Source organism: Coloeus monedula (genome assembly GCF_965178545.1).
Source record: "Coloeus monedula genome assembly, chromosome: Z".
Lineage (NCBI taxonomy): Eukaryota > Metazoa > Chordata > Aves > Passeriformes > Corvidae > Coloeus > Coloeus monedula.
Genome location: NC_138822.1, coordinates 45,229,811 through 45,255,114, shown reverse-complemented (window position 1 = coordinate 45,255,114; position 25,304 = coordinate 45,229,811). Strand labels below are relative to the sequence as shown.

The window sequence follows — 25,304 nt, the reverse complement described above, 5'->3', positions numbered from 1 at the left end:
ATAAATCATTGTTACCATACTTGGATTGGCCCTTGGCTTTCTTTCCTGTATACTAATGTTTTAAAAATGAAGAAAAAGAGGAAGACGCTCCAAGAGATATATTCCCAAATATTTGTAAGCGTAAGTGATTGATGTTTATTTCTAAATGCATTACAAACTTTGTGGCACCTTGGCTTTCTGCCTCTAAAACTCAGTAGTATTGGGAAGACATGAGAAGGTAAAACTTTCATGGCACTGCTCCTGACAATTCAGCTTTGCCAGGGGAATGGAATTCCTTTGTGAAGAATGTGAAAAAAGCTACTTAAATAGTAGTGTGTATGATTCCTGCTGTGTAGTGTCTTACAAACTGTTTTGCTGTATATTTTCCTTGTGTTCCTGATACAGCTTTGATTGCAGTTGTTAGTCAGTAATATCACTTTTCTCCCTATTAGCAGAAGCATTTAGTTAGCAATTGCTTCTCCTGTAGAGTCTCTTGGCTGAAATTTATAGATCAGTTTTCCAGGACTATTACGTTCAGCAGGCTGAACAGACACATCTCATGATGGTAATACGTGCTTTTCAGGTAGCAGGTTCACTGTGAGGGAATGGTTTGCTGCTCAAAATGTGATGTGTGAGCAAAATACCACCAGTTTAATATTTGAAGGACATAGAGGAACAAAAATTGAGTAAAAGTGGAAGGTAGAATGTGCTCATCAATGGCGTATGCAATTAATTTATTTTGAAATATTCTTTACCCCATGTCTTCAAGGAAGTAATAAACCAATTCTTTTTTACCTCATTTGAGACAAACATGTTTCTTTGATAATTTCTCTCTTCTTTGTGTTCAGTCTTTGCATATACTTAAAAAATATGAGGTATAGTTTTGTCTATTTATTTTTTTAGTTTATGTATTTTTTAAAATGATACCTCAATATTCAGACAGGATTCAAGTGAGTAATCAATCTTGTTGTTACTTCTGCCTCCTATTATTGGGTGTTGCTACTGAATGCTGTGGCATTTTCTTGCATTCTACTTCAGTCCTACAGGGAGTGAAAACACATGCGTGAGTGGAAAAAAATAAAAATCAAAGGTAAGAAAAGGGCAAATATGATGCAATATTATGCTTCCTTTCTGTAAGTAGATATAGCCAGAGTTACTAAAAGGCACTGAAACTGTAAGGGCTGGCCACAGAGTTTATAGCACAGGCTAGCAAAATGGACAGATGCTGAGAGAGTTTTAAGGAAGTTTAGTGAATGAAACGTTGCTTCTGCCAAGCATGGTGTGCCACCTTTTTGTTTCAAATTTCTGGCATCAGATGAATGGTAGGTGGCACCACACAATACACTTTCCTTGGGGTGTTTTTGAGTCTAGAGGACATGTGGGAACTGTTCATTAAATCTGGCATCCATGCCAGGAGAAATGGTGAAAAGTATTTTACAGAACTAGAACTGCTGTTGGACATGGGGTGGAATGTGGTGTCTGGGGAAGACTCAGAGTGGCTTCTGGAAAAGAAAGTCTTTATTCTGAAGCATCTTGCTGTTTTCTTCTGAAAGAGTCGGTGATAAAGGCGAGGGAGACAACACATTCACACCTGGAATTGCAATGGCTTGTAGAGATATGCAGCCATGTGGTAAGACAGTGGTATTGCTGGAAAGCTGTGCATTTGTCAAAAGAAGACATCAGCCAAGTTGGCATGGATTCATCCACTGTAATTCAAGAATGCCTCTGATACGGTGGCAGGGAAGAGAGGAAAAACTTAATTCTCCTCACTAATGACCTTTATCTGAAGAAGATGTATAGGATCAGGGGCTATTCCACAGAGGGATGTGGAATATAAGACTCTTTCTGAGTGCTTTTTTGTTTGTGTGTATCTATACCTATGTATAAGTGTGTTTTGTATGTTCATGTCTTGTGTACACACACATAACCTTGTTGGTTGGCTCAATGGATTCCAGTGGAATATGTGATCCCTGGGAGGAGAGTAATGAATTCAGTCTTTCTGATTCTGGGATGCTTGTTCCTTGAACTGAACTTTATTTGCTCTGTGAGGATTAGCAGCAAGTATTTACCTAGTCAGGAAGAATGAATGCAGATCCAAATCCCAAGACTCTCAACTCATTTTACAAGTATTTTACAACCTCTATAACTAACTAGAGATTCTTGAGTCATAAATGAGATTTTGCTTAGTTCTTCTTGCTGTTCTTAAAAATTAAAATGCTTTCAGCACATGTGTAAGACTGATTGGTCCATCTCAAATCTCCCACTTTTTCAGGAAGAAATTGTGGTTCTTCTGGCTATAGAAGAAACTTACATCCAAGGCATACTTACACAATCTGATCTTCTAACCAAAAGCAACTCTTGAGTAACATTTGAGATCAATTGTAATTGCAGTTCATCTCTGCTCACTGTGTTTTATTACTCTGCTGATAAAACACATAATAATTATAGTGCTGATTTACTTTCATACCAAACTAAAACACCAGTAAGGTATGTGCCCAGTTAGTCATTGTTACTAGCAGTGTGGTAATCTCTTTGAGTTAAATCTGTGTTCTTTTGTAGTAGAAGTGTCTCTGTGCTACTTGAAGTATGAGGGCATAGAAAGTAGGTAGTCTGAGCCTGTTATACCAGGTGGGCTCACCATTCACTGAGCCAATATAATTCTGAAAAATTGCTATTGTAATTATTTTCTTAGGTCTGAGTATGTATAAAACACTACTGTCACCAGTCTGCCTTTAAAAAACCTGCTTGAACTTTTAAGGATTAGTGCAGATTTAGGAAATGGCTTCTGGAAATCCATGCAGAAATAGAATGAAGAGATCAAGTAACCTTACTTGAACACTTGATAACCACAGTTCAGGAATGCAAAAGGGCTGTTCCTAATCTGTAAACAATTTTGTAAAGAATAATATTCTCTGTGGTTGTTATTCAGGGCTCATGGCTTCTGGGATGTACAGAGCCACAGAAGTCTCTTTGAAGAGCATAAGTACAACAATATCACTTAACTGCAAGAGCGTGATTTTGCAGTTGGTAATTTTCTTTGGATTTACATATATCTCCAACCTAAATCTGGTTTTACTGAGGAGAAGGGCCAAGGTTTGTACGTTCTATGTGAAGCATGTCAGTGTCCTGTTGCTGAGTATCTTTTAACACTGGCCACAGCTGCTCTCTGATCCCCTCCCTCTGGGAAAATTTCAATTCCCAGCACAATCTTCTGACACAAAATACCTATTGGTATGCACAGAGTCAACTCCACTCAGAAGGAATTACAGTAGTCTGCAGGGAGAGAGAAGAAAGGTGCCTTTTCCTTTTTATTGAAGGCTATATGTGTTTTGTCTTTTGATTCTTTTTTTTTTTCAACCCAAACAATATTGCATCTTCTAGTTTTGGAAAAGCTTTGAGGTAAGGAAGCACTGCCTCATGTCCCATATTTGCCATAGCACAATATTACTAGATTAGCAAGAGAAATCAGTATGCTTACTCATAACTGGTACAGCAAAAGTCTAAAAGATCACTTCTGTCCAAAACATATCTTCACCTGGTGGGAAGAAAAAAAAAGGATGAGACTAGCTGAACTAGAAAGAAGGAATTTAGAGTATATGTAGTTTAAGCGTTACCTCTTCACAGCTAAATGAATGGACAGAAAGTCAGAATTTGCATTAGCTATACCTATGGAAGTTTTATATTAATATTCTCATATCATAGGATTTTGTTCTGCTTCCATTGTCTATTATTTGGGGTTTATTTGAACATAACAGTACAGTGAAAGTCCTGCAGTTTCACAAGGCTTTTTTCTTCAATCTGCTTGCTGTTGCCCTGTACCTGTAAAAGTAATTTTGGATTCACGTGTGTCAAATTCCACCCTCTTGTGTTGAGATTTTAAGAAACTAACTTTGCAATTTTGGTGGTTTTAAAGGCAGAACTGCACCATGTCATGGTGTGCATGTCTTTGTGTCTTCCATGACAAAACAGAGAATCTAGATTGCTTTTAGCACAGGCTTTGAAACAAGGTTGAGTCTCAGATCTTTGACAGAACCACTCTTCAGAAATAGAGGTGGTTTTTTGGGTTTGGGTTTTGTTGGGTGTGTGAGTTGTTTGGTTGGTTGGTTGGTTTTTGTTTGAGGTTCTTTTGTTGGTTGGGTGGGGTTTTTTTACGTTTATTGAGGAAAAATGGAATTTCTGAATGGAATTCAGTTTATTGAGAAACAGATTTAAATGAACAGTGTCTTTTCCATTTTGAGCTTGAAATTTGTTGTCAGGCTTACTTCAGTTGATGTGCCTCCACTGAAGTGTACATGAGTGTGCAGCACAACAAGTAACCTTAAAGAGAAATATTTCCTTTGGTATCTTATTTATGAACTTTCCCCCCACATACTAATATGCACTTAAGCTGTTGGTCTCTTAGCCTGGAACCAAAATGCCTTTTTGTGGCTAGTTGTCATGTTTTAACCCCAGCTGGCAACTAAATACCATGCAGTCACTTACTCACTCCCCACATGTCCCCCTACATTTTTGAAGAAAACTCTGTGGGCTGAGATAAGAACAGTTTGATAACAGAGAGAGAGGAATAAAACCCAAGAGAAACAAGACGTGCACAATCCAATTGCTCAGCACCTGCTGAATGATGCCCAGCTTGTCCCCCCAGCAGTGACCGGTGCCTCCTGGCAAACTCCCCTATTTTATGTCCCGACGTTCAATGGTATGGAATGTCCCTTTTGCCAGTTTGGGACACCTGACTGAGCTTTCTCCTGGTTTTGTGTGCAACTGCTGGCTGGCAGAGCATGGGAAATGGGAAAGTCCTTGTCTTAGGGTAAGCACTACTGAGCAGCAGCTAAAATATCAGTGTGTTGCCAGCATTATTTTCATGCTAATGCCAGCGTAGTGGTGGGGAGCCGTGGGAGTGTGCAAGACAGAACCACGCTTTTTCTTTGCTGTAAGGACTTCAATCAGTTTGAGTTAATAATGAAATGAGAGCCCTGCTTTTCCCTGATTAATTATAAATGGCTGTTTCTGCATGTATAAATCTTAGCTTCCCATCTTGATTTATTCACGGTTGGATTTGTTCTTACCAGCTGAGTTACTGATCCTGTGGCTTTGTCTCCTTTGAGCTGTATTTGTGAATGCAAAGCCTCTTTTTTCTTAAGTTTTAGTGTTTACACTCATCAAATTCTTTGCTTTCTTTTTTCTGTTGCAATGTCTCATTATGCTTTTTTACACACCACATACAGTCAATGTTAGAAACCATATATGTCAGCCCAGTGTGCTTGGGTTAGCTTGGTTCTTGAGAGTAGCAAATGCTGGAGGAGTTATTGTGGTAATTCCTCCAAGGAATGTGTGTATGCAGAATACTGTTGGGCGTTATTCTGATCAAGTGCATTTACATAGTTCAAAGTATGTGCTCAAAACAAAGATTTCAAATAATTTTTCTCAAAGCTTCCTCATGCATATTTCTGTGTTATTTTTTTTTATTTTGAAACAGTAACTTTAGCTTTGTCTTTCTTAAGTAGAATAAGATTTATGCGGACATGTTCTGTGGTGAATCTTTGGCAGCTGTGAATAAAAAATTTGCTGTACAGCTGGAGCAAGTATTTTCCCTCACTGCTGGGGGAAGTGTGACTTTTGAGTTTTGGTTTCTGAAGACCTGCTGTCCACAGCATTGTCTTCAATCAAAAGACTGATATTTTTCCTCTTTGATAGTCATAAGGACTTCTGTGCAAACATGTTTACAAATACAACAAGCTGGTTCTATGTTACTGAGTTACTCTGTCACAGAACATCAGATTTTGATATGGTGATAGAGTGATTTTCCAAAAGCTGGATATTTTGCTCCTGGGGATTATAGCTATTGTTTCATGGGCTGATTGAAGTTTAAAATGGGAGTTTCTTTCTATAACTGACTATTGGCATGTGTCTGCTGAGTGCTTCCCAGCAGTTTTCATTCTTGACCTGCATAAAACCCCAAAAGTATGTTTGCTTAATTTACAGCCACAAGATGAAAATTAGTCAACACTTGAATGACAGGAGGAAGAATGGAAGGCCTGATGTTATTGACATAGTGAGATTGGAAGCTGGCAGTTGCAGTACTGTCCTGTAAATTATTAAACAGTATTTCCTGCTCAAGTTAAACAGCTAACTAGATTTTAACAGGGTTTTTCCTGGACTTTTGCCCACCTGTTCAAGGAAGTAGGTATGGTATTGCCAAAATAAAGTTTTATATGCAATCCAGAAAGACAAAGGCACACTTCTTTTTTTCCCTGTTGTAATTCAAAGAGAATTTTTTTAACGTGGAAAATAACTTTTTTCACTTCAGCTAATCACAGTTATTATTGTCCTAATGTATAAAACATGTAACACTTGTATGATGTACTGCCACATAAGTGGTCCTGGCATTTAGAAATTTCATTTTAAGGAGAAAAACCCCCCAACCAACCCCTCCTCCCCCCAATAAAAAAGATTGTCCCCCCAATAAAAAGAACCAAAACCAACAATGCCCCCAAAAAACTGTAAGAACATAAAATTGCTCTATCATACTGATTTTTCTAGTCCATTGACAGTTTCTGATAATGGCCAATGCTGTATTATCCTGAAGGTGATAATCTGGAACAACCTGACTACATTGTTCACACATTAGCAAAACTTGGAATTTCCACTGAAACATTAACTTCCTTTCCCCAATAACCAGTGAAAACAAATTTATTTTTTATTTAGCTGTCCTATGAGAAAGGAGAGGGAGATATATTAAACAATCCTACATAAATGTTTTTATTACTGTTTTTTGATTTTCTATTTGCGTTTTAACAAAGGAGCAAGATGTTTTTCCTTGAGGTTTCAGGGTGGCGTTCACAGAACAGCTGCACATATAGAATGGTGTAGAAATACTTAGCAACAGCTGAATGACCACCTCTGTGAAGTGGGACTCTTTAAAGGGTCAACCAAAGACAAATCTACTACTCTGGTGGGTGCTAGCCACTCAGGTTTATTTAACGCTGCACTTCATCTAATCAGCTGGCTTTTATTACTGTAGCCTTTGTGAAGAAAGGCACTGACAATGTTGTCAGTGTTTCAGGGTGACTTGGGCAGACAGAATGGGTGCTGTTACTTCTTTTCAGGCTTGGACATACGCACACATCAATACTAGAGCAGAAACTTTGGGAAACAGGGGAGTTGATGTATTCTCATCTGGGATCCTTGAAGAATACTGAAGTTTCCCAGGACAAGGATAATAGCGGAACTGGCAATAAAGCCTAAGAAATACCTTCCTAAGACTGGACTGGATTTTTTCTGAAGAGCTGGTGGATCTCTTTTTTGTATTCTTAAGAACTCTTCTGCATCAGACTTGCTAAATGTTGAATATGAATAATTTCACTTAGGCTTGACTTGACTCAGTTTTCAGATGTTTTGGGGTATGTGTGTATATGAAACAGTAGACACAGACTAATGGAAGAATAGACGAAAAATGTTTGTATGTTTACTACCTCTTCAGAATGAGAGGGAGAACAAAGTGAGGGAGTGGAAGAAGGCTGCTCCAACATGAAAGCAATCAAGAAGATAGGTAGAAAAGGGATTCAATGCAAGAGTTTCACATTGCTTTCATGGAGTTGCTTTATGCTGAATGATTAATACTTTCATAGCTCATCTTTGCGTGCCTGAATGCAGGTGTATTGATTCCTGAGTGAGAGGGTAATTGATAGTGAGCTGTGATAGGTTGTATTCTTCCTTCAGGAGATAAATACAGTAAGTCTGGCTGACTCCAGTCATGATATTAAACTAGAATAAAGTGACAAGCAATTGTAGTATCTTTAAATTCCTTTAAATTTTTCCTCTTTTTATTTGCGCAGTGGTATCTTCTCCCACTCCCCATTACTGGAAAATCTGGGTTAAAATGAATACTTGTTGTTTGCAATTGTAGATCTCTAAAGCAGCTAAAAGTTTTTGTTCAACTGTGATGCACAAACTAACAACTGTGACACAAAAAATAGATCTTGTTACAAGTATTTTGATAGATGTTGTTTATAATGGTAATACAGGCCCTTTGCAATTAAAATACTGCGTTTTGTTCTGCTTCTTTCAGGCAGTGCTGATGAGTAACATCACACTAAATGATCGATTGATTCAGAGTCTACGAGGTACGTTGTAGTACCCCTGTGAATCTCTCTCTTACTGTTTTTTAGGCTTCCTGTTTTTTAAGACTTGCATGTTTCTTTTGAGAGTGCTGCATTTCTTCAAGTCCTGGGGGTGGTGCAGGAGCTGCCATGACTTAGATACTTCATCTGCATAACTCCAGTTAAGTGTCAGACTAATCTGCCTCAACAGTCCTTGTAGTGCTTGATGTAGTACTCCTGACTCTTTTGATATAATACAGAATAGAAGTAAGTTAATATATTTATTCTTCATTCTCCTTGGCAACATATTCTTGCATTCTTCCCTGAGGTGTGGGGTCATGCATTTTAGCACCAGAGGAATTCACAAGTCCTTTATTAAATAAGAAAACTCAGTCTAATTCATTTCTATTCATGGTTGTGCTTCAAAAATTGTTGTTAGCAATGTATTCCTCTGGAGGTTCTTGGAAATGAATCCTATAAACAAGTAAGTGTGTTGTGGTGTTGCCTTCTGGTACCCTCTCACAAAGCTTTCTATCAGGAAGAAAACTCTGAATCATAGATGCCTCTGTTGCTGAGGATCATGGCTATAAATTGCATGTTATTCAGGGAAGCATTGCAAGCTCATCTTTATATGGCTGATAAATGTGAATGCTGTTTCATACTGGGTTCTGATTATGATTTCATAGACTTAAAGATTTTCCAGACTGCAACTTAGCAGGGTTTGCAAATCAGTTCTGTGTATTCCTTAAGAGGAAAAGTAGGTAAAAATATACATTGTACTGTTCTTGCTAAATATTGTGCTGAAAAGTTGTTCTTACCAGATTCTCTGCACCCTTGTTGAATAAATTCAACAATTATCTATGCATTTGTGTATGATGTGTAGTTTGCATAACAGATGGATTAATTTCGCATGCTTACTATAGATTTGTTGTTTGATATTTCTGTTGTAGAATATATAGGTGTATGTGTATTTTAATATGTATTTTAATTCTGTTTTGATCAGAACACTTGAAAGAGTTACAGACGGAATATGGGAAGCTACAGCTGGATGTTTTCTGGTTTCAGAAGAACCAGACTAACCTTCAGAGGAAGTTCTCATATGACCTGTAAGTATGTTCTTTAGGAAAGATGACTTCCCAAATTATAGGTGACTTGGTTATAACCCAGAGTACTCTTGTGTTAGCTATAGTACTGTTAGTTAAAATACATTATTAAGGAGAAAGTAACATCTGACACCTCTTCTAAAATTGCTCACAGTTGATCTTGGAGAAGAGCATAAACTTTGCAGTATTTTTCATCTTTGTGTCCACACACTTCTTGATGTTCCTTCTATTGCAGGAGGATTAAGGTAGCAATATTATCCCTTAAGAATTGTGGGGGAAAATTGAAACATGAAGAGGCTAAACTCTGAAGAAGTTTGCGTTAAGATAGGGGAGCATCTGATGAGAAGCTGTACCTTATTGAGCTGCCAGAGGTCTTGGGAATTTCTGGTACCATCAGACTCATGTGTTCTGTTTTACTTGATGTACCTAGTCATGGCTTTTTCTTGAGATTTCCCACTGAATTGTAAAGCATGGATAGCTGAACAAAAGTACTTATCCGTATCCTTACACTAAATACACATTTCTGGTATTTCTAAGAATTTCTCCTCAGTCCTTTCTGCTCAGTAATGTCCTTGTTTCCTCCACCTGCCTTCACACCCTATAGGATCTTCCCCCTTGTGCACAAATAGAAAAAAGCAATAAAATTTGCTGTTTGCGTGTTCTCATAATGATGTTCCATCGAGAGTGTAATTGTTGTAGTGATAGGTATTTTTTCAGCAGCCATTGTTTAGCCAGGTTTTGTAAAAATTATGACTAAAAGTGGACCATGAAACTCAAAGAACTTGAATTCTGCAGGCTAATCTTGAAGTATTTTCTTCTGTTTTTCCACCTCCTTAGAATTAAGGATTAATGTTAGTGCTTCTGTAATACTTACTGATTACCAATTGGTTGTGACCTTTTTTTTTGAATTATTACTTATGTAAATAAGATAGATTATATTAGTGGAGCTGTAATTTAAGACGTCTAACAGAAAAGTAGAAGGAAGTTGGAAACCTTAGTTTGTACCTGCCTTTCAATAAGCTGTGTTGCTAGTGTGTTAAGGGGCTTTTTCCCACTCTGTGTTTGTTGTGTACCATGGTTGTTAAGCACCATCTATTTGCTGTTTAGTTAAATGACAGACCTGAGACTCATGGACCTCTGTTGATAGTTCTGTGTTAGTCAGTGAACCTGTTTGCCAGTGTCTTCCTTTTAAGTCTAAGATCAGCAGAAACAAATAGATCTGGATATAGCACAAATATATCTGTGTGCTGGACGGTTGTGCTCCACATGAGAGGTACACCCATGGAGCACTGGCTTGATATACACATGCAGGGAAATAATACAAGGAAAATGTAGTGAGTATGTCTTCTGGTTTATCACCCATGTCTGGTGCCTACAAGCATGGCTCTGTTGAGGAAATCACTGACAGAGCACCCCTGTTTGTGGTAGTGTACCATAAAGAATCCCTCGTCATTTAACAAAGGAAGGTTGTATTCAGACAGCATACTCCAAGGTCTGGGCTGGCTCAAGGTGAAAAGCTAAGCTTGATAGTAAAGGTGGGTTTGCTTTTATCAGGGTAGGTGTAGAGACATGATAGATCAACCATGTGGTAGCTGAACAGGGACTCAGTTAGCTGATCTGTCTCCAGCTGGTCCTGAGACAGCTGTACCAGTTCCTAGAGAGTCTCTATGGGAGTCTGTAAAGGCAGTTATCTCAGCCAAGGAGCTATGCTATCTTCACTAGCTTTGTTGCATAATACTTCAATGTTCATTTTCTATTTATAGATTCTTTTCCTGAGAGTTGAAGTGAGGAAAACAAGCGTAGCACTCAAATTTTCATGAAATAATTTATAGCTTGGGTACTGTGCAGCATTCACACAATTCTAGGAGGAACATGTATAAATGTGTTTTTAAAATGTTGCTTGTTGTGTACCTTTAGGGAGGATGTTGGAATGTTAATATGTCTCTGTTGTGGTGTTCTGGTAATTGCAGAAATGGATATTTGATAGTACTTGGCTACATATGTTCCTCTTTATTTTATGCTCACTTAATACTGTCACTTTAAATGATTGCAAACAAGCTTTTCCCAATATGATTGTGGGCCTAGGAAAATAACAATTATTAGAAAGATTCCAAATGTTATTTTTAATCTGTCTTCCTTCCTCCCCTCCACATTTGGAATAAACCACTGTGTTACCTCTCTGTTCGTCTGCCTTGCCAGGAGGAGGCATTAGACCTGATTATGTGCTTCTTCCTTTTACCTGGATTTGTATGGTTGAAGGTTTTGCACCTTAGGTAGCAAGTACACTATGCCCAGTGCAAAAACTGAGGGACAATATTATTTGTATAATTGAAAATGTTACAAAAAGATGACAGAAATCAATTGCGTTTTTCAAACAGCACGTTGTAAATCGCTCAATTTAAACATTCAGTAACTACTCTGTAGAAGACAGTGGTAAGAGCAGCTGTGAATATGGAATGCATAAGAACAAAATCTGTGACCGTAGGAAAAAAAAAAAAATCCTTGTTTCTTCTTTTACCCAAGTCTTGAAGTTTCATCTTACCATTTTTTTGAACAAGCTTAGTGTTTTCAGTGCAGAAGCCAGCAGGAATTATCTGACCTTACTGGTGTTGTGTGCCAAAGGAGTGTGCATTCCTCAGCAGTTGACTTCACAACATACCTTTGGTGCACACTGTGCCCAGTGCTGTCTGGTCATGGCTAGAGCTTCTGCAGCAAAGGTTCACTGGCACACTGACCCTTCTCTCCTGCAGCAGCCAGAATGAAACAGAAGCCTCTGGACTGATCTTTTGAAATCATTATTGAATACATTCCAATATTCAAATACATTTTTATTCCCAAGACCTTTGGTTGTTACATAACTGCTTTTTTAGAAATCTTGCTACGTGTAAAAGGTCTGATAATTAGTTTGATATTTGCAGACCTTAAAAGTGCAAGAGTGTGAGTGCAGGAGTAACCTTTTTTGGTGGGGCTGAAAGGAGGAGGTTGATAGATGCTCCTGGAGAACAAAGATACTCTGTTTCTCATGCTGGGGATTGGCAAATCCAGCAGCCCAGGAGGGGAGAGGCTGCACATCTGTTCCTGTGAGCAGATCTGTAGGCTGTCAGGTGAAGCATGAGCACAGACAACACTGATAGCCTCATCCCTCTCCTGTGAGAGTGAGTGTCTGCTAGTGCAAAACATGCTGTGGGGGTGGTCTAGACAGGCTGTCCCTCCTTCTCAGTTTGCTTGTGCCTCTGTGCTTAGGCTCATGGAGATCATCCTTGGATGGGCTGGTGGCTCCTTTGATGGGCCTGGAAGCAGCTGTGGAGGGTATTATTTGGGCTCCTTTGTGTGTGTGCAGGTGAGCTCTGTGTCACAGAATTAACTATGTAGTGAAGGAGAAAACATGCTACAGAGACTGAGTTTAAGAGCAGTAGGTTTGCACATTTGAAATGTCCTGGTGATGGGATGAGGTGGAGAAACTAATGCTGTCCCTGTACTCGAGAAGTTCTTGTATGCATGAGTACAGTATAAAAGAATTCTGTTACAGATAATAAATTTTAAATGGTGAGGATTTGTGACAAACGTTAAATGAATTTTATTTTCATGTGCTATGTGAGATGAAAGTGCAACCTTTCACAAATGCTCTGACTTCAGGTTGTCTGTGTTCTGCATCTTTCTCAAGCTTGCAAACTGAGATGCAGACAATTAATATGTCCTTTTATTTCCTAGAAAATACTGAAAGTGTGCATAATTCAAGCCTATGCTGTTTTACTGTCTCTGATGTTCACCAGTTTGAAGCACTGCTTATTTTGGTGACTCTTCCAGGTATTAGCATTATCAAATCAGGCTTTAGAATAATGTCTAGTCAACAAGAAATTGTAATGAAGGTAATTAATTTGTCAGTTCATAGCCTATCTGTCTGCTACTGTTCTTCCTTTGTGGGTGCGAACTACAGAAGGGATTTTTTGCTTTTGAAAAGTAGAGGTGGAGACAGGTGAAAGTGCAGTACAAATGAGTTACTTGCTGTGGTAGAGTGCACGTACCCCAAGAACTCCTTCGGATTATGTAGCTTATTTGCAGCTTGAGAAACTGCAATATGCCTGTCTGAACCAGCTGCTGTTGCACGGAAGGTACTGACACTCTTAGTAACACTGGTCAGAGCCAGAATCAGGGGAAATTTACCTGCCTTCTTAGTCTTAGTGAGGGGGATGAGAAACTTGCAGTATGTTGACCATGCTGTTCTACAAAGGTTGCTGAAAAAGATTTTGAATGCAGAAAGATGTGTTTGCAAGGTCTGTAGCTGATTGTATATGTAAAAACTGGAAGTTACCTTTGAGTGGAAAAAACAAAGGAGAGAGAGAAAGGAGAAAAGGTTTCAAAATCCCAGAAGACTTCTTTGCTGCTAGACCAGCAGGGAAAAGCAAATGGGGTCCCCAGCCAAGAGCCTGCTCTTCCTTGGGCAGGCTCTCCAAGGCAGTGAGTACAGACAGTGATGGTGATTTTTTATCACATTTTCCCCTAGTGTGATGCTCTTACCATTGGGATCCTCTCAAACAAACTGCTGTTCCTGTTCATAGTGGGGTCAGAGCATACTTGGAGTTACATGATGACTAGTTTCTAAGACTTCTGCATGTGTATTATGGGGTAATGCTTATCTTGCTTTGTTATTCACTAGGTCTTATTTTTCCTCTGATGTAAACTGAAAGCTATAAAACAACTTCTGAAGAGAGTAGGAGAGAAAGGAGGATCTTGCCCTGACTGTGGCCACTTGCCCTGAGAAACTGAGGTTGACAAAACTCCTGGGCTTTGTGCAGGATCTCCAACACATCCACAGAAGGGGAAAACACTGCCCTGGCAGCTTTAGGAAAAGCACTGCTGCAAACAGCAGGCCTTGCCAAGGAGTTACAGAGCTGTGAGGGAAAGCAGGCTGTAGAGATGCAGATAGAAGACCCCTGCTGTCACAAAGTTATGGTGCTGTGTAACTATTAAAAGTATGTAAAAGATACACAGTGCTTGCATCTTTAGGATATGTTCCTTCCAGAACTTATAGTAGCTAGTAATGAACTCCATTTCTGTACATATGTTTTGCTATATCTTGCAGCACTGCGCTTTGCTGAAATATTGAGAAAGGGTGTTCAGTTTGCTAACAGTAGATTACACCTGTTTTCTTTTTCAGCTGGTACTTTTCTGTTTCCTCTTTCTGGCTAAAATCAAAATATGAATTTCTGTAATCATACTAGAAATGCTTCAAGGATCAAAATTGTTTTTAACTTAACTGGACTTGACTGGTTAGCAAAGACACAGAGAAAATCATGTAGCTTGTTGAGCTGGTCAAACAAAAGTACTTTAAATTAATTTATTCTAATAGAACTTGCCTGCACTGTGAATTTGTCCTTAGGACTTAGGTGAATGCCTCATTTTTCCCCAGTGACTTCTAAAACCATAAAGAAAAAAATAGATATATGAAAAAAAGAATTAGGTAATTTTGCAAAAGTACATTTTAGAAGAGTGTGGATGAGAGTTAACAGTCTTGTTCATGTTTTTTCAGGTCACAGTGCATCAACCAGATGAAAGAATTAGAAGAACAATGTGAAGAAAGGATAGATGAGCTTACAAAAAAGAGTCCTGATGTACCACAAATCAAAGAAAAAAAAGACTTCACAGAAGACAGCCAGGTATGGTTTGGATAATTTCTTGAAAATGCTTTTCTGTGTAGTTCTTAAATGTTTCTTTACCTTTCTGTTATTTCCTACTAGCATTAGCCCATCTCATTAAGTTTTTCACTACTTCAGCATTTGTTGAGTGTTTCTGATCTATGGGAAATGAGGCAATTTCAAGGACAGAACAAGGAGATGTCCTGAAGGAGACTCCAAATCACTGTGTCTCTGAGATGGGCAGAATTTGAGAGGTGATGCTGAGAGTGGTGTGGGGTCCATTAAGGAATATTTACACGACTGAACTTTGGTAACAGCACCTTTTGACTTTGTTAAAGTACTTGGTTGCTTTGTGTGTTAAAGATGAGGATAAATTGTGAATCTCTTCAGAGAAGCAGCACACCCTGAATATTGTAGTCCAAGGTTCACCAGCTATGAATTTTCACAGAAATCCTTTATGTGAGCATTTTACTGTAGGAATTAAGGGATAATAAAGTGTCTGCACTGCTTGCTGTTGGATATTCTGAGACAAAGAACCACAAATTCATTGTACCTATTGAAGGCTCACTGGGGTAGGGCAGGCTTGGCAAATAGGGTGGCTGCATGTCAGCTGGCTTTTTCTCCTGGGGTGCAGAGGGTGGGAGAAAATCCCAAGAAACAGAAATTTCAGTTCATTCTGTTGTCTTGGCACGTGATTTATTGATGCTTCTTCATGGATGTGGGATTTGGTCAGGGATAGAATTTGACTGGTTAAGCTTGATATGGACAGCCCTGGAAAGATGCAATCAAGCTCTTGGATGAGAAAGCACTTGATTAATTTCTGTACCAAAATAGCCCTTTCTTCAGGCTTACCAAAGAAACAGAGGTTACAGAAGTTAGACTTTTTACATGTGACAGCAGTGGGGCCTTTTCCTCTAGCTGGGTGGCCAACTCTGATTACAAAGGCAGTGGGGATTTGGTGGAATATAGCCTTTTCTCTTTGTCTAGGAAAAGGCTAAATTTGATGACTTTAGAAGTGGAAAGGGTAAAGCATTGAGGAATGAATATTGGTTCTACAAAGAGCTGAAAAAGGATGTGAGAAAATGGCTAAAACCTCTGCCTAGAGATTCCCATAGGTAATGTTTCAGTCTGTGTCCAGTCCTTTATGTAAAAAGGGGAAAACAGAACTACTGAAGTGTGTGACCTTTTATCCTGGGAACGTGCATTGTGTGAGAGCTGCAATGTGAATGAAGCATTAGAAACTGGAAATGCTATCCAGTTATGCCTTAAAATAAAAGTTACAGCTCTTGTCAATAGTTTTTATAAACAGTATCAAATAAGTAGATAAAAAGTAACAATATATCGTTGTAAGTACATAAACCCCTCATCATTTGGAGATGATACATTAGTTTGTCAAATGCATCCTGTTTAAGAAATTTGTTCTAGGGAAGACCCTAATATAGAGGCAATCAACTTAATTTTTAATGTGGTTTTGCAGCAGATTTTAATTACAATTACTTGGACTACATTCCTTTTCTTTGTTTATTTGTTTGTGTGTTTGTTGCATTTTTGTTTTTCTTTTAACATTTCCAGTTTGGAAGATAAATCATCTTAGGAGAGGAATCTGAGGAGTTTGACTGAAGCCCCTCTGCAGGGCAATTTCAGTCTCCTGCAATAAGGTGCATAGCTGGAGGCAATTTTGACTCAAAGCAGATAATCTGTAAGGAAGGGCAGGTTTTCTCTTCTCCTTTTTATATGTAAATGGGATGATCTCAGATGAGCTAACTGATACTATATATTTACATATATATTCCTAAATAATTTCTGGCTGCTTGTATTCCCTAGTATCTGTGTTTCTTTGGCCAAGCTGTAACTTCCTCAGTTGTTTGCTTGCCCAAGAATTTCATCTTTTTGCTTTTATAAAAGCATACTTAGTTATAGTTAGTGCAAGAGAACCCTGACAAAGTCTATGTATGTTTTTATCCAGTGTTTTAAGCTGGAATAATTCCTGATTGTAAGACGTATGTGCTTATGTAACAGAAAAGTCTGACCTAAAAAGAAAATGGAGTGTTGGTCAGTCAATAACTAAACAGCTTTACTTAGAGCTCTGTAATTTGAGGAATGATACTAAATATCAAGATATACTTCTTGGCTGAGGAAAACACAACATGTTCAATTACTATCTTTTTATCCAACTACTTCAACTTTAGAAAAAATCAGCATATACTCTTTGAATCTATTTGACATTAAAAATTACTAAGCTAGAAATTTAAGATAAGTAAAGGGATTCTGCATGTGTAATTAAGAGGTAATTTCTTGCCATTAAGTCCAGGCTAAGTATTTTTGCAGAAGAATTCATGCCCAACATAAAGTGAAAAATGGTCTGATGTTCAGTTTCTGATTATTTCTACTGTAGAGAGTGATCTCAAGGAGCTGAATTATTTATAAAACAGAACCATTTTTAAATACAGCATTTTTATTTTACTGATTGAAGGAAGATGGAGTTCTCCTGAATATCATTACTGCAATAACCAAGTATTCTGCAGTAACATTTGCTTATCAAGCTTTCATAAGAGTCAGTGCTAGATTAGTTGTTGGTACTGGACTTCATGGTGTTGACACGAAAAGGTCTAGTTCTGCCTGGCTTTGATGGAAATGAAATGCTTTTCAAAACAGCCAAGTACTCGTGCTACAACTCTGCCTTCTTGGTGACTTAGCTACTTCTTTCTGCAGTCATTTTTCCAAATGACTGAATGAACATTTGACAACATACTGTTTTACTGCCCTCCATAGATAAATGGAAAGCTACAGTCTTAAAGACAATTGGTAACAGAAAACAATCCTGTCACTTGTGGGACTTCCTATACCGTAAGATTGCCCATTCATTTATATGGTACCAGATATAAAGAGGTTTGTATCTCCAAATGTGCACATGCTTGTTCCTTCTCTGCATAGTTTGCTTTTTTTTCCCTTTTTGTAAATGAAACAAAAATAAAAATGCAACAAAAAATCCCCATAGAACAAATGGTTTTGTAACATTCTGGGTTTTGTTCACCAAAACTGGTATGGAACAAAATGGGCTCCATGCATATTTCATGTTCAGTGTTTGCATGAATTCAATTGACATAGCTCTCTGCCAATTACAGAATTCATAACATCATTAAGGTCAGAAAAGACCTCTAACATCATCAAGTCCAGCTGTTAACCCAGCACCGCTGTGTTCACCATTCAGCCATGTCTCCAAATGGCAAATTTTTGTGGCACACCTTTTGAAAACTTCCAGGAGTGGTGATTCCTCCACTTGGACCTGTTCCAATGCCTGACCACTCTTTTAGTGAAAAAAAAATTCCTGATATCCAATCTAAACCTCTTCTGGTGCAGCTTGGGGCTGTTTCCCATTGTCCTGTCTGTTGTTACCTGGGAGAAGCAGCTGACCTCCACCTCAATACCACTACCTCCTTTGGAGTAGCTGTAGAGAGCAGTGATGGTAATGCAGCAAGATGACTGGGAGAGCTCTCTGGTTTCCAGTGACCATGGAAGTAAGCAGACATTTGTTTGGAGCAATCAACTGTAGCTTCTTTGTCCCACTGAAGTCACTGATGCAGGGCTGCCAGGCGGGTAATCCCAAGCAAGCCTCATATCAGAGCTTCTTGTTTTCTTTTTCTTCTCAAGTCTTTCTCTTTGATCATTCTCATAAATTCCTCTACAAAGAGCTCAGCTCTGCTCTTTCCCCACTGGCCCTGGCTTTGCACCCTCATTAAGTGTTTCTAAGATGACACTGGGGAAAGAATAACTCCATTTATCAGGGCAGGCAGGGTCTTGACTGCTTGAGCAATGACCATGAAGAGAAGAGCCTGGGTGCCACAAGGGGTACCATATGAGCCATGGGGCTGTTAGGTGAAGCATGGCCACCCTATCTTTTCAAACCTCTTCTACCTCCACTCAACCGCAGAAACATGCTGTATCTGGAGAATCACCATTCTCTACAGGCAGCTCCAGATTCCCCTCCTAGAGGATGGGTGTTCTTAATGTCACCTGTCTGAAAGCCCCTGGGTACATCCCTCAGTTCACTGACCGTCTTTGATTTTCACTTGAAACTAATGGTGAATCCTAAGTTGAGTTCTGTGTCTCTCAAAAGGTCTAACACAAACCTACACCCCCAAATACTTAATTCATATAGTCTGGGAGTCATTTATGGGGAGGTGGTGACGTGGCATTCCTGAGCTCCCTGTTCCCCATGCTAGAGATGAGGGGATCCACTGAAGGAGACAGCACCAAGCACAGACTGCCAACCACTAGATCCAGAGATGGGGAGGAGATGGAAAGGGCCTCAAGTAGGCAAACATGCCAACACTGACATACAGGGAGGCCACGGCCACATGAGGGAGCCAATGCCAGTGTAAGTGAAAGTCATACATAGAATTTCAATTGCCAGTTTGGAAGATCTTCAAGATGGTGTACATCTTAGATTTAATATCTAAGTGGGTCAGATGCTTACAGCAGTCTAGCACCAGAATTTAATACATTCTTAAGCAAGCTGTGTCATGTTAAAAAGGTGTTATTGTCCAGTTGGTTAATTTTTGTTTTTCTTTTCTTAATCCTGCATTTAACATAGTTACAGACCAGTTCCATACAAGCCTTACTTAGTTGAAGTGTAATGGTGACCAAACTCAGTTTTCCTGCCCTGTAGACTATTAATAGTTAATGGCATCTGTTTATTTGCTCCGCTGACACAGTAGCAGAGCAACAGTGGATAAATGTGTGGTGTTACTGTTCTGTGACACTCCGAGAATAACCAAGACCAGTAATCTTGTCATTAGCTGCAGTTAAATAAGGTATGTTAAAATTCTCCTGATGTGCCATGCTGTTATATAGAAGCATTACTGCATATTCAGAATTGTATGGTACTTCCATCACCAATAAAAATTTCAGTCCAAATATTTACAAGGGTGTTACAATATTTTCCCACCTTTCCAAATCCAGGTGCAGTTATATAGACAGTGCTTATCTGCGTACATTCACTTTATAGGTTGATACTCAACTGCCAGCCTTGAAGGAAACAGAGTTCAAGCAGGCTGACTTGGAACAGCAGAAAACCAGTGAGGATGTTCCTAAAGCAGTACCTACAGTAAGAAAGACAGACCTGATGCAGGCTAAAGGTGAGATGGAAATCCCTGTCTCACTAACAACTGGCTAAGAATGGGTGTAATTTAATTGAACATTTAGAAACATTTTTGTACACAAGATTAAGATAAAAAAGTGACACCAAAAGTTTGAACATCAAGCTGAAAGAAAACTTGCTAGGATTTCTGTTGGTTCAGTTTTGTTGTAGTTGGCATGTTGCACATAAAGGAAAATGGAAATATTTACAGTTCTGGAATCATGTTCCTCGTTTAATATGAAGAAAATACCCAACTTTTGGAAGGAATAATTTTCAAGGATACTTAAAATTTGCTTTCTTAAAAAGTTTGACATATTCAGCCTGGTACCTCTCCTCCTTGTGGAATACCTGAAAGTTAAGCTTACAAGAAACACACATTCACACTTCCCATGTGTTGTCATTGAGCAAATTGCAAGTAAGGAAAATGATACATGCGTTTATATTAGTTAACCTAATGGTTCCTTTTGGCACTAAACTTCAGAAACTATTAATTTGAATGGATATATCCTTGTGTGTCAATCTTGCATAGTAGTGTGTGTGATACAAATTCAATTCTTAAATTTAATTATTCTTACATGCTATCTTAAATTACAGTGGTGTGAGCATGCAACTCTCATTTCAGAGATCTAGCAACTGAAGACAACGTCTACAAGTTTATTTGGGAATTTTTTTTTTTTAATTACAAGTGTAGATACATGGGGAAGAAAGAGATATGTTAATGTTAACTAAAAATTATAGCACTCCTGCACTTCCCTCTTCATGTTTAAAAATAAGAACAGACTTGGATATGTACAAATCTGCCTATGTGATGCTTTGTCCTGAGCTACTTTTGAACACCAAATCAATTTTATTGTTGGTAACAAGATGTAACACACAGAAACCTGATGCTTATATAGGACACTGCAATTTTATTTAAATTTCTCTGTTTCACTTGCACAATTTATTAACCACATGTACCAAAATTTTAACGAGGTAGAAGCATGAATCTGTTGACAGTAAATAAAGTTCCCTTCTTTAGCTGTTCCCAGCAGGAAAAACATGAATTGTCTTCCTCTTGTCTCTGGAACTGATGTGACTGGAAGATATTCTTTCAGAGGAAAACCAAGAATTTAATGAGAAATATAAAGCATTATTTATTAAAAGTTTTTAACTTGTGCCACCACTGAAAGGCATTGGTTTTTTCCATTCAGAATCATTTTTGTTATTTTCAGAAAGAACAGACAGCCTAACTGACGCCAGAAAACAGGAGCCTAAGGCAGAAGAGGAGCAGCTTTCTAGTCAGTTGAAAAAACCACAAGAGTCACTCGAGGCTGCTGCAGGTCACAAGGAGATGCTGCCTGAGTCAGAGAAGGAGCCAAATCCACCTGAGGATGAGAAACATGTAGCTGGACAAGATACGTTACAGCTGGCAGCAGAGCAGGCTGCCAGTGAGGAAGTTGAGAGGGAACAGCTCCTAAATTTCGATGCTAAGCAGGATGACTTGTCCCCTGGGAAGGCTGGTTTGTAGCATGTCATGTATTGTTATAAACAGTAACAAAATGAAAAGTAAAGAAATGAAAGTGTGGAGTAGGGCATGATTTCTGCAACAGTGGTGGAAGCTGGCCAGACTTAGTACAAGTTTTCATAAAGGTCAGTGTGATGTGGAAGGTGTCAGTCCCCAGCAATCACCTGCAGTTCATGAGTAAAGATGGAGGCTGCTGATCGTGCAACATGAAGCTGCCACACTGAGTTCCTCTGCATCACCGTAACAGCCCTACTGTCTCTCTATTAGCTCTACAGAGCATTTAGGGAAATTAGCCCCAAAACTTTTTGGTATTAGGGCTTTAAAAAAATATGATGCCTCTAAAAAGGATGAGTGAGATGTTAACCATGCAAAGCACTGATGAGAAGAGAGTTACTTACACATGGATGTTTTGCAGTTAGTCTTTTTACATAAATAAAGTATATAGTATAAATACATATTTATAAATATATTTATATATAAATAGCTATTCCTTTCAAAATAAGCTACCATGAGTAAAACTCATAACTCAGACTTCAGGTATCTGAAGTTTATTATTGTGAGTCTTCAAGAACATGGATCAGATATTGTAGAGGTGCCAGTTTCTGGCATCTATCAAGTGACCCTGAACTACACATCTCAACAGCACCAAGCAGCAGAGTATTGATGCTGTGTCTAAACCTGACCAATGTCTACACATTCCTCTGTCTTGAGGGATTTGGTCTCAGTAGCCCAAAGTAATCAAAAGGAAGCCTTATGGCAGTCAGAGCAGGAATTGATGCCCACAAAAAAATGCTGTTTATGCTTTTCTAGTAAATACATCCTTAGAATTTAAGTTATCAATGTTAACATTGCTAACTTGGCAGGGATAAGTAATCTCCTCTGCATTACTAAAGCAGTATTTTTCCAGCTGGTCCAAAAAGATGCTGGCCAGAGCAGGCTTTACCCCAAAGAGATGTAATTACAAGTTGCCTAAACTGTTTCAATTTTAACAGAAAAAATCAACCCACAATTAGTGCAAGGAAAATCTCTGCCATGCAGCCCAGGAAAGGTCAGTTTCAAAGGTCTGCGTTTCTGTGAGCTGAAAAGACTAGGAAGATGTTCTTCAGGATTTATTGTTATTTTTTATATTTTATATTTTTTATATTTTATATTGTTATATTTTACTGCACAGGTTCCTTGTAGCCAGAGGAGCTTAAGATAGAAAGACTTCTTCAGTATTCTCTGGGCATCCTCTTTTTCAAGAGAAGCTGCTTCTGAAATTTTCAGACTTTTAGGTCTATAACTATAAAAATCTATTTGATGTGGTGGTCTGAATGACATAAGGCTTACAATTTTCAAGCCTGTTTCTTAGCCACTTACTAACTGGAAGGCTTAAGAATATTTAGAACAGAGGCTGTGATCCATCTTAAGTGGGGTTTGCTTACACCTCTCTGCTGTTACGATTTTTTCAGGTTGATTATTGGAAAAATAAGGATAGTAGTTTGGCAATCAGCAATGTTTCCATTCATGTCCAAGTCATCTATCTAACGAAATGTTATGATAGTCAATAAATGTTGCTTGAGAGGAGTTAATGACTGCGTGAAGAAAATCTCTTCTGGAGTAAAGTGCTTCCATGACAACTTAGCACATCATAAAACACTGTACACTATAGTCATAGCATTCCACTTGCTGGACAACCTAAAACAAGAAGGGGGGAAGCTGACGTGTTTTGGTGGTGGTGGTAATACATTTAAAAGCAACATCAGAACATCACAGTTGAGTTTTCAGCAATGGCTTCAGGTTTTGCTCTTCCTTAGGCTGTCCTTCAATGTATTCTGAAATTGTTTAATGCTCTTTATGTCCATCTGAGTGCTGGCTGATTTAGCTATGCTTTCCAAATCCCAAAAGATTCTGTATTTTATCTAGTTCTTTTAACAGGATTTACAGCCAAAGTTGCTCTGAAATATAACACTTCAAAGGAAAAATAATATAAAAACCTACTCTGAACAGCAATTCATTCAGCAGCAAAGTAATTCTGTGGAAGATGTTTACAGTCACTCTTTCTGTGTGAAGATGACCTTATGGTATAGCATAAAACTGTTTCATTTTAATCTTCTTCCAGACAAACAGGAACAGGAAGCAGTGAACCAGGACAAGGATGCTGATTACAATTTAGATGTGAATGAAGCTGAATCAGAAACAGACAAGCAAGCGGCACTTGCAGGGATTGAAAATGGTAAAAAAGAAAAAAACCAGTTTTAAACCAAATATCACATGCTGAAAATATTAAGATCATATTTTGCATGGCATCCTGTAGCAAGCTATACTTAGCTAATTTGTTTTTTGAACTTTCCCTCATGTTTACAGTGTGACCTATTTTCTGTATAGCACCACTGAACCTACTCTTTAGTGGGGGGTATGGTACTTTACTGTACTACACAGTATTTAACAGTCCTTACAAAATTTCTCCTGTTGTTTTCTAGATAGAACAACTTTCTATATGAAGAACTTCGGCCTCTTAAAGAGTTTTCTGTACTTTTTTCTTTTTTTCCCCTCATTAGTTCAAAACCCTGAAGATACGAAGAACCACTTACCTGACCATGGTGAAGGACAACAGAAGTTGTGAACAAAGGAAGTTCATGATACAGCCTAGTTACCTCTTCATCTAAATGCAGCAATGATCTGAACAAAGTGATCTTAGAAGGTTTTGATTGTCTTCTAAAGGCTTGACTTAGGGCCCAAATGAAGTAGTATTTTCTTGTGAAGTTTTAGTACTGTTGCAGTGGGGAAAAAGGTAAATCTCTGGAGGCTTGTTTCAAAGCAGTTTGACCTCTGCAATGACTTTCTCCTTCCTATCAATTATAAAATTGAAATCAGGCAGCAATAAAGGTGGTAACTTTGAAGTTGCCTACCTTAGTCATACTACAGCATGTCATACTACAGTAACGGTACATGTGGATTGGTGGTAAATGAGGAGCAGTCCTCTGCCAAGGATGGATCTCTTCCCTGAGCAATGCACAGTAGAGAAATCCCCAGCTTAGTTTTAAGAACTTAAGAAGGAGCTCTGTTACTGTAACAAAACATGGGAAGTATGGAAACCAGTCCATGCTGCAATCTACCCTTGTGCCTGTTCTAGCACCTTTTTACTGCAACACAAACTGAGAAAGTGCAACTGTAGTCCTCAGATACTGTGCAGAATGATGTATTTACCTGGGCCTTCTAAATTAAATTCCTAGATTACACTGTTAGGATGTGTTCTTAGTTTCCAAGTTAAAAAAAAAAACCAAACCAAAAAGGATTCTGCCAATAGGAGCTTCTTATTAAGAGGTTAGCCAGGAAGATTTTTCTGAAAGCGTTGTTGGACTCCACAAGGTCGGTACTACAGTTTGGTCCAGTTACCACTAACTTGCAGAAGTTTAGTGTAAAAATTCAAACTCATAAACTTTTCATGACAGAAGCCCTCTGAAATTGTGTGCTACAACTACCCTTTACCCCACCCAGCCACTATCTTCTGTGAAAAGGAAAAAGGAATGCAAATGCTTGCCTTGTACAACAGCAGTCTCAGCTGTTCAACATGACTAATCTTCTCTGCTGGACTTCCGAAGGAGGTAACCAGACTATGCATTTAGAAGACATGGCAGTGTCTCCCACAGGTGAAACTTTAGTTGTTGTAAAGTCCTATGTTAATCACAATGTATCATCTTGTTAATGTTCTGCAGTCTTTTTCTTTACTGCAATTTGTTCAATGTAAATTAGAAACTAGTTTACTTGCAGGAAGATAGAAACACCCTCTACTTACAACTACGGCACCCTTAACTGTGGTCCAACCAGCATGTGTAGCCAGCTGGTTTGAAGAAATTTTTA

At 38.5% G+C, this 25,304-nt stretch overlaps 1 protein-coding gene across 1 annotated transcript in view; it reads left to right on the top strand.

Annotated features, from left to right (window-relative positions):
* Positions 1-24,399, top strand: part of GOLM1 (golgi membrane protein 1) — a 34,068-nt gene extending 9,669 nt beyond the window's left edge. The window contains exons 4-10 of the mRNA XM_082301648.1: positions 8,048-8,102; positions 9,082-9,184; positions 14,712-14,838; positions 19,826-19,955; positions 21,169-21,456; positions 23,563-23,676; positions 24,002-24,399. Coding sequence (XP_082157774.1) covers positions 8,048-8,102; positions 9,082-9,184; positions 14,712-14,838; positions 19,826-19,955; positions 21,169-21,456; positions 23,563-23,676; positions 24,002-24,066 — 882 coding nt within the window. The 3' untranslated portion in view covers positions 24,067-24,399. The remainder of the gene's footprint in view (positions 1-8,047; positions 8,103-9,081; positions 9,185-14,711; positions 14,839-19,825; positions 19,956-21,168; positions 21,457-23,562; positions 23,677-24,001) is intronic.
* Positions 24,400-25,304: the final 905 nt, after the last annotated feature.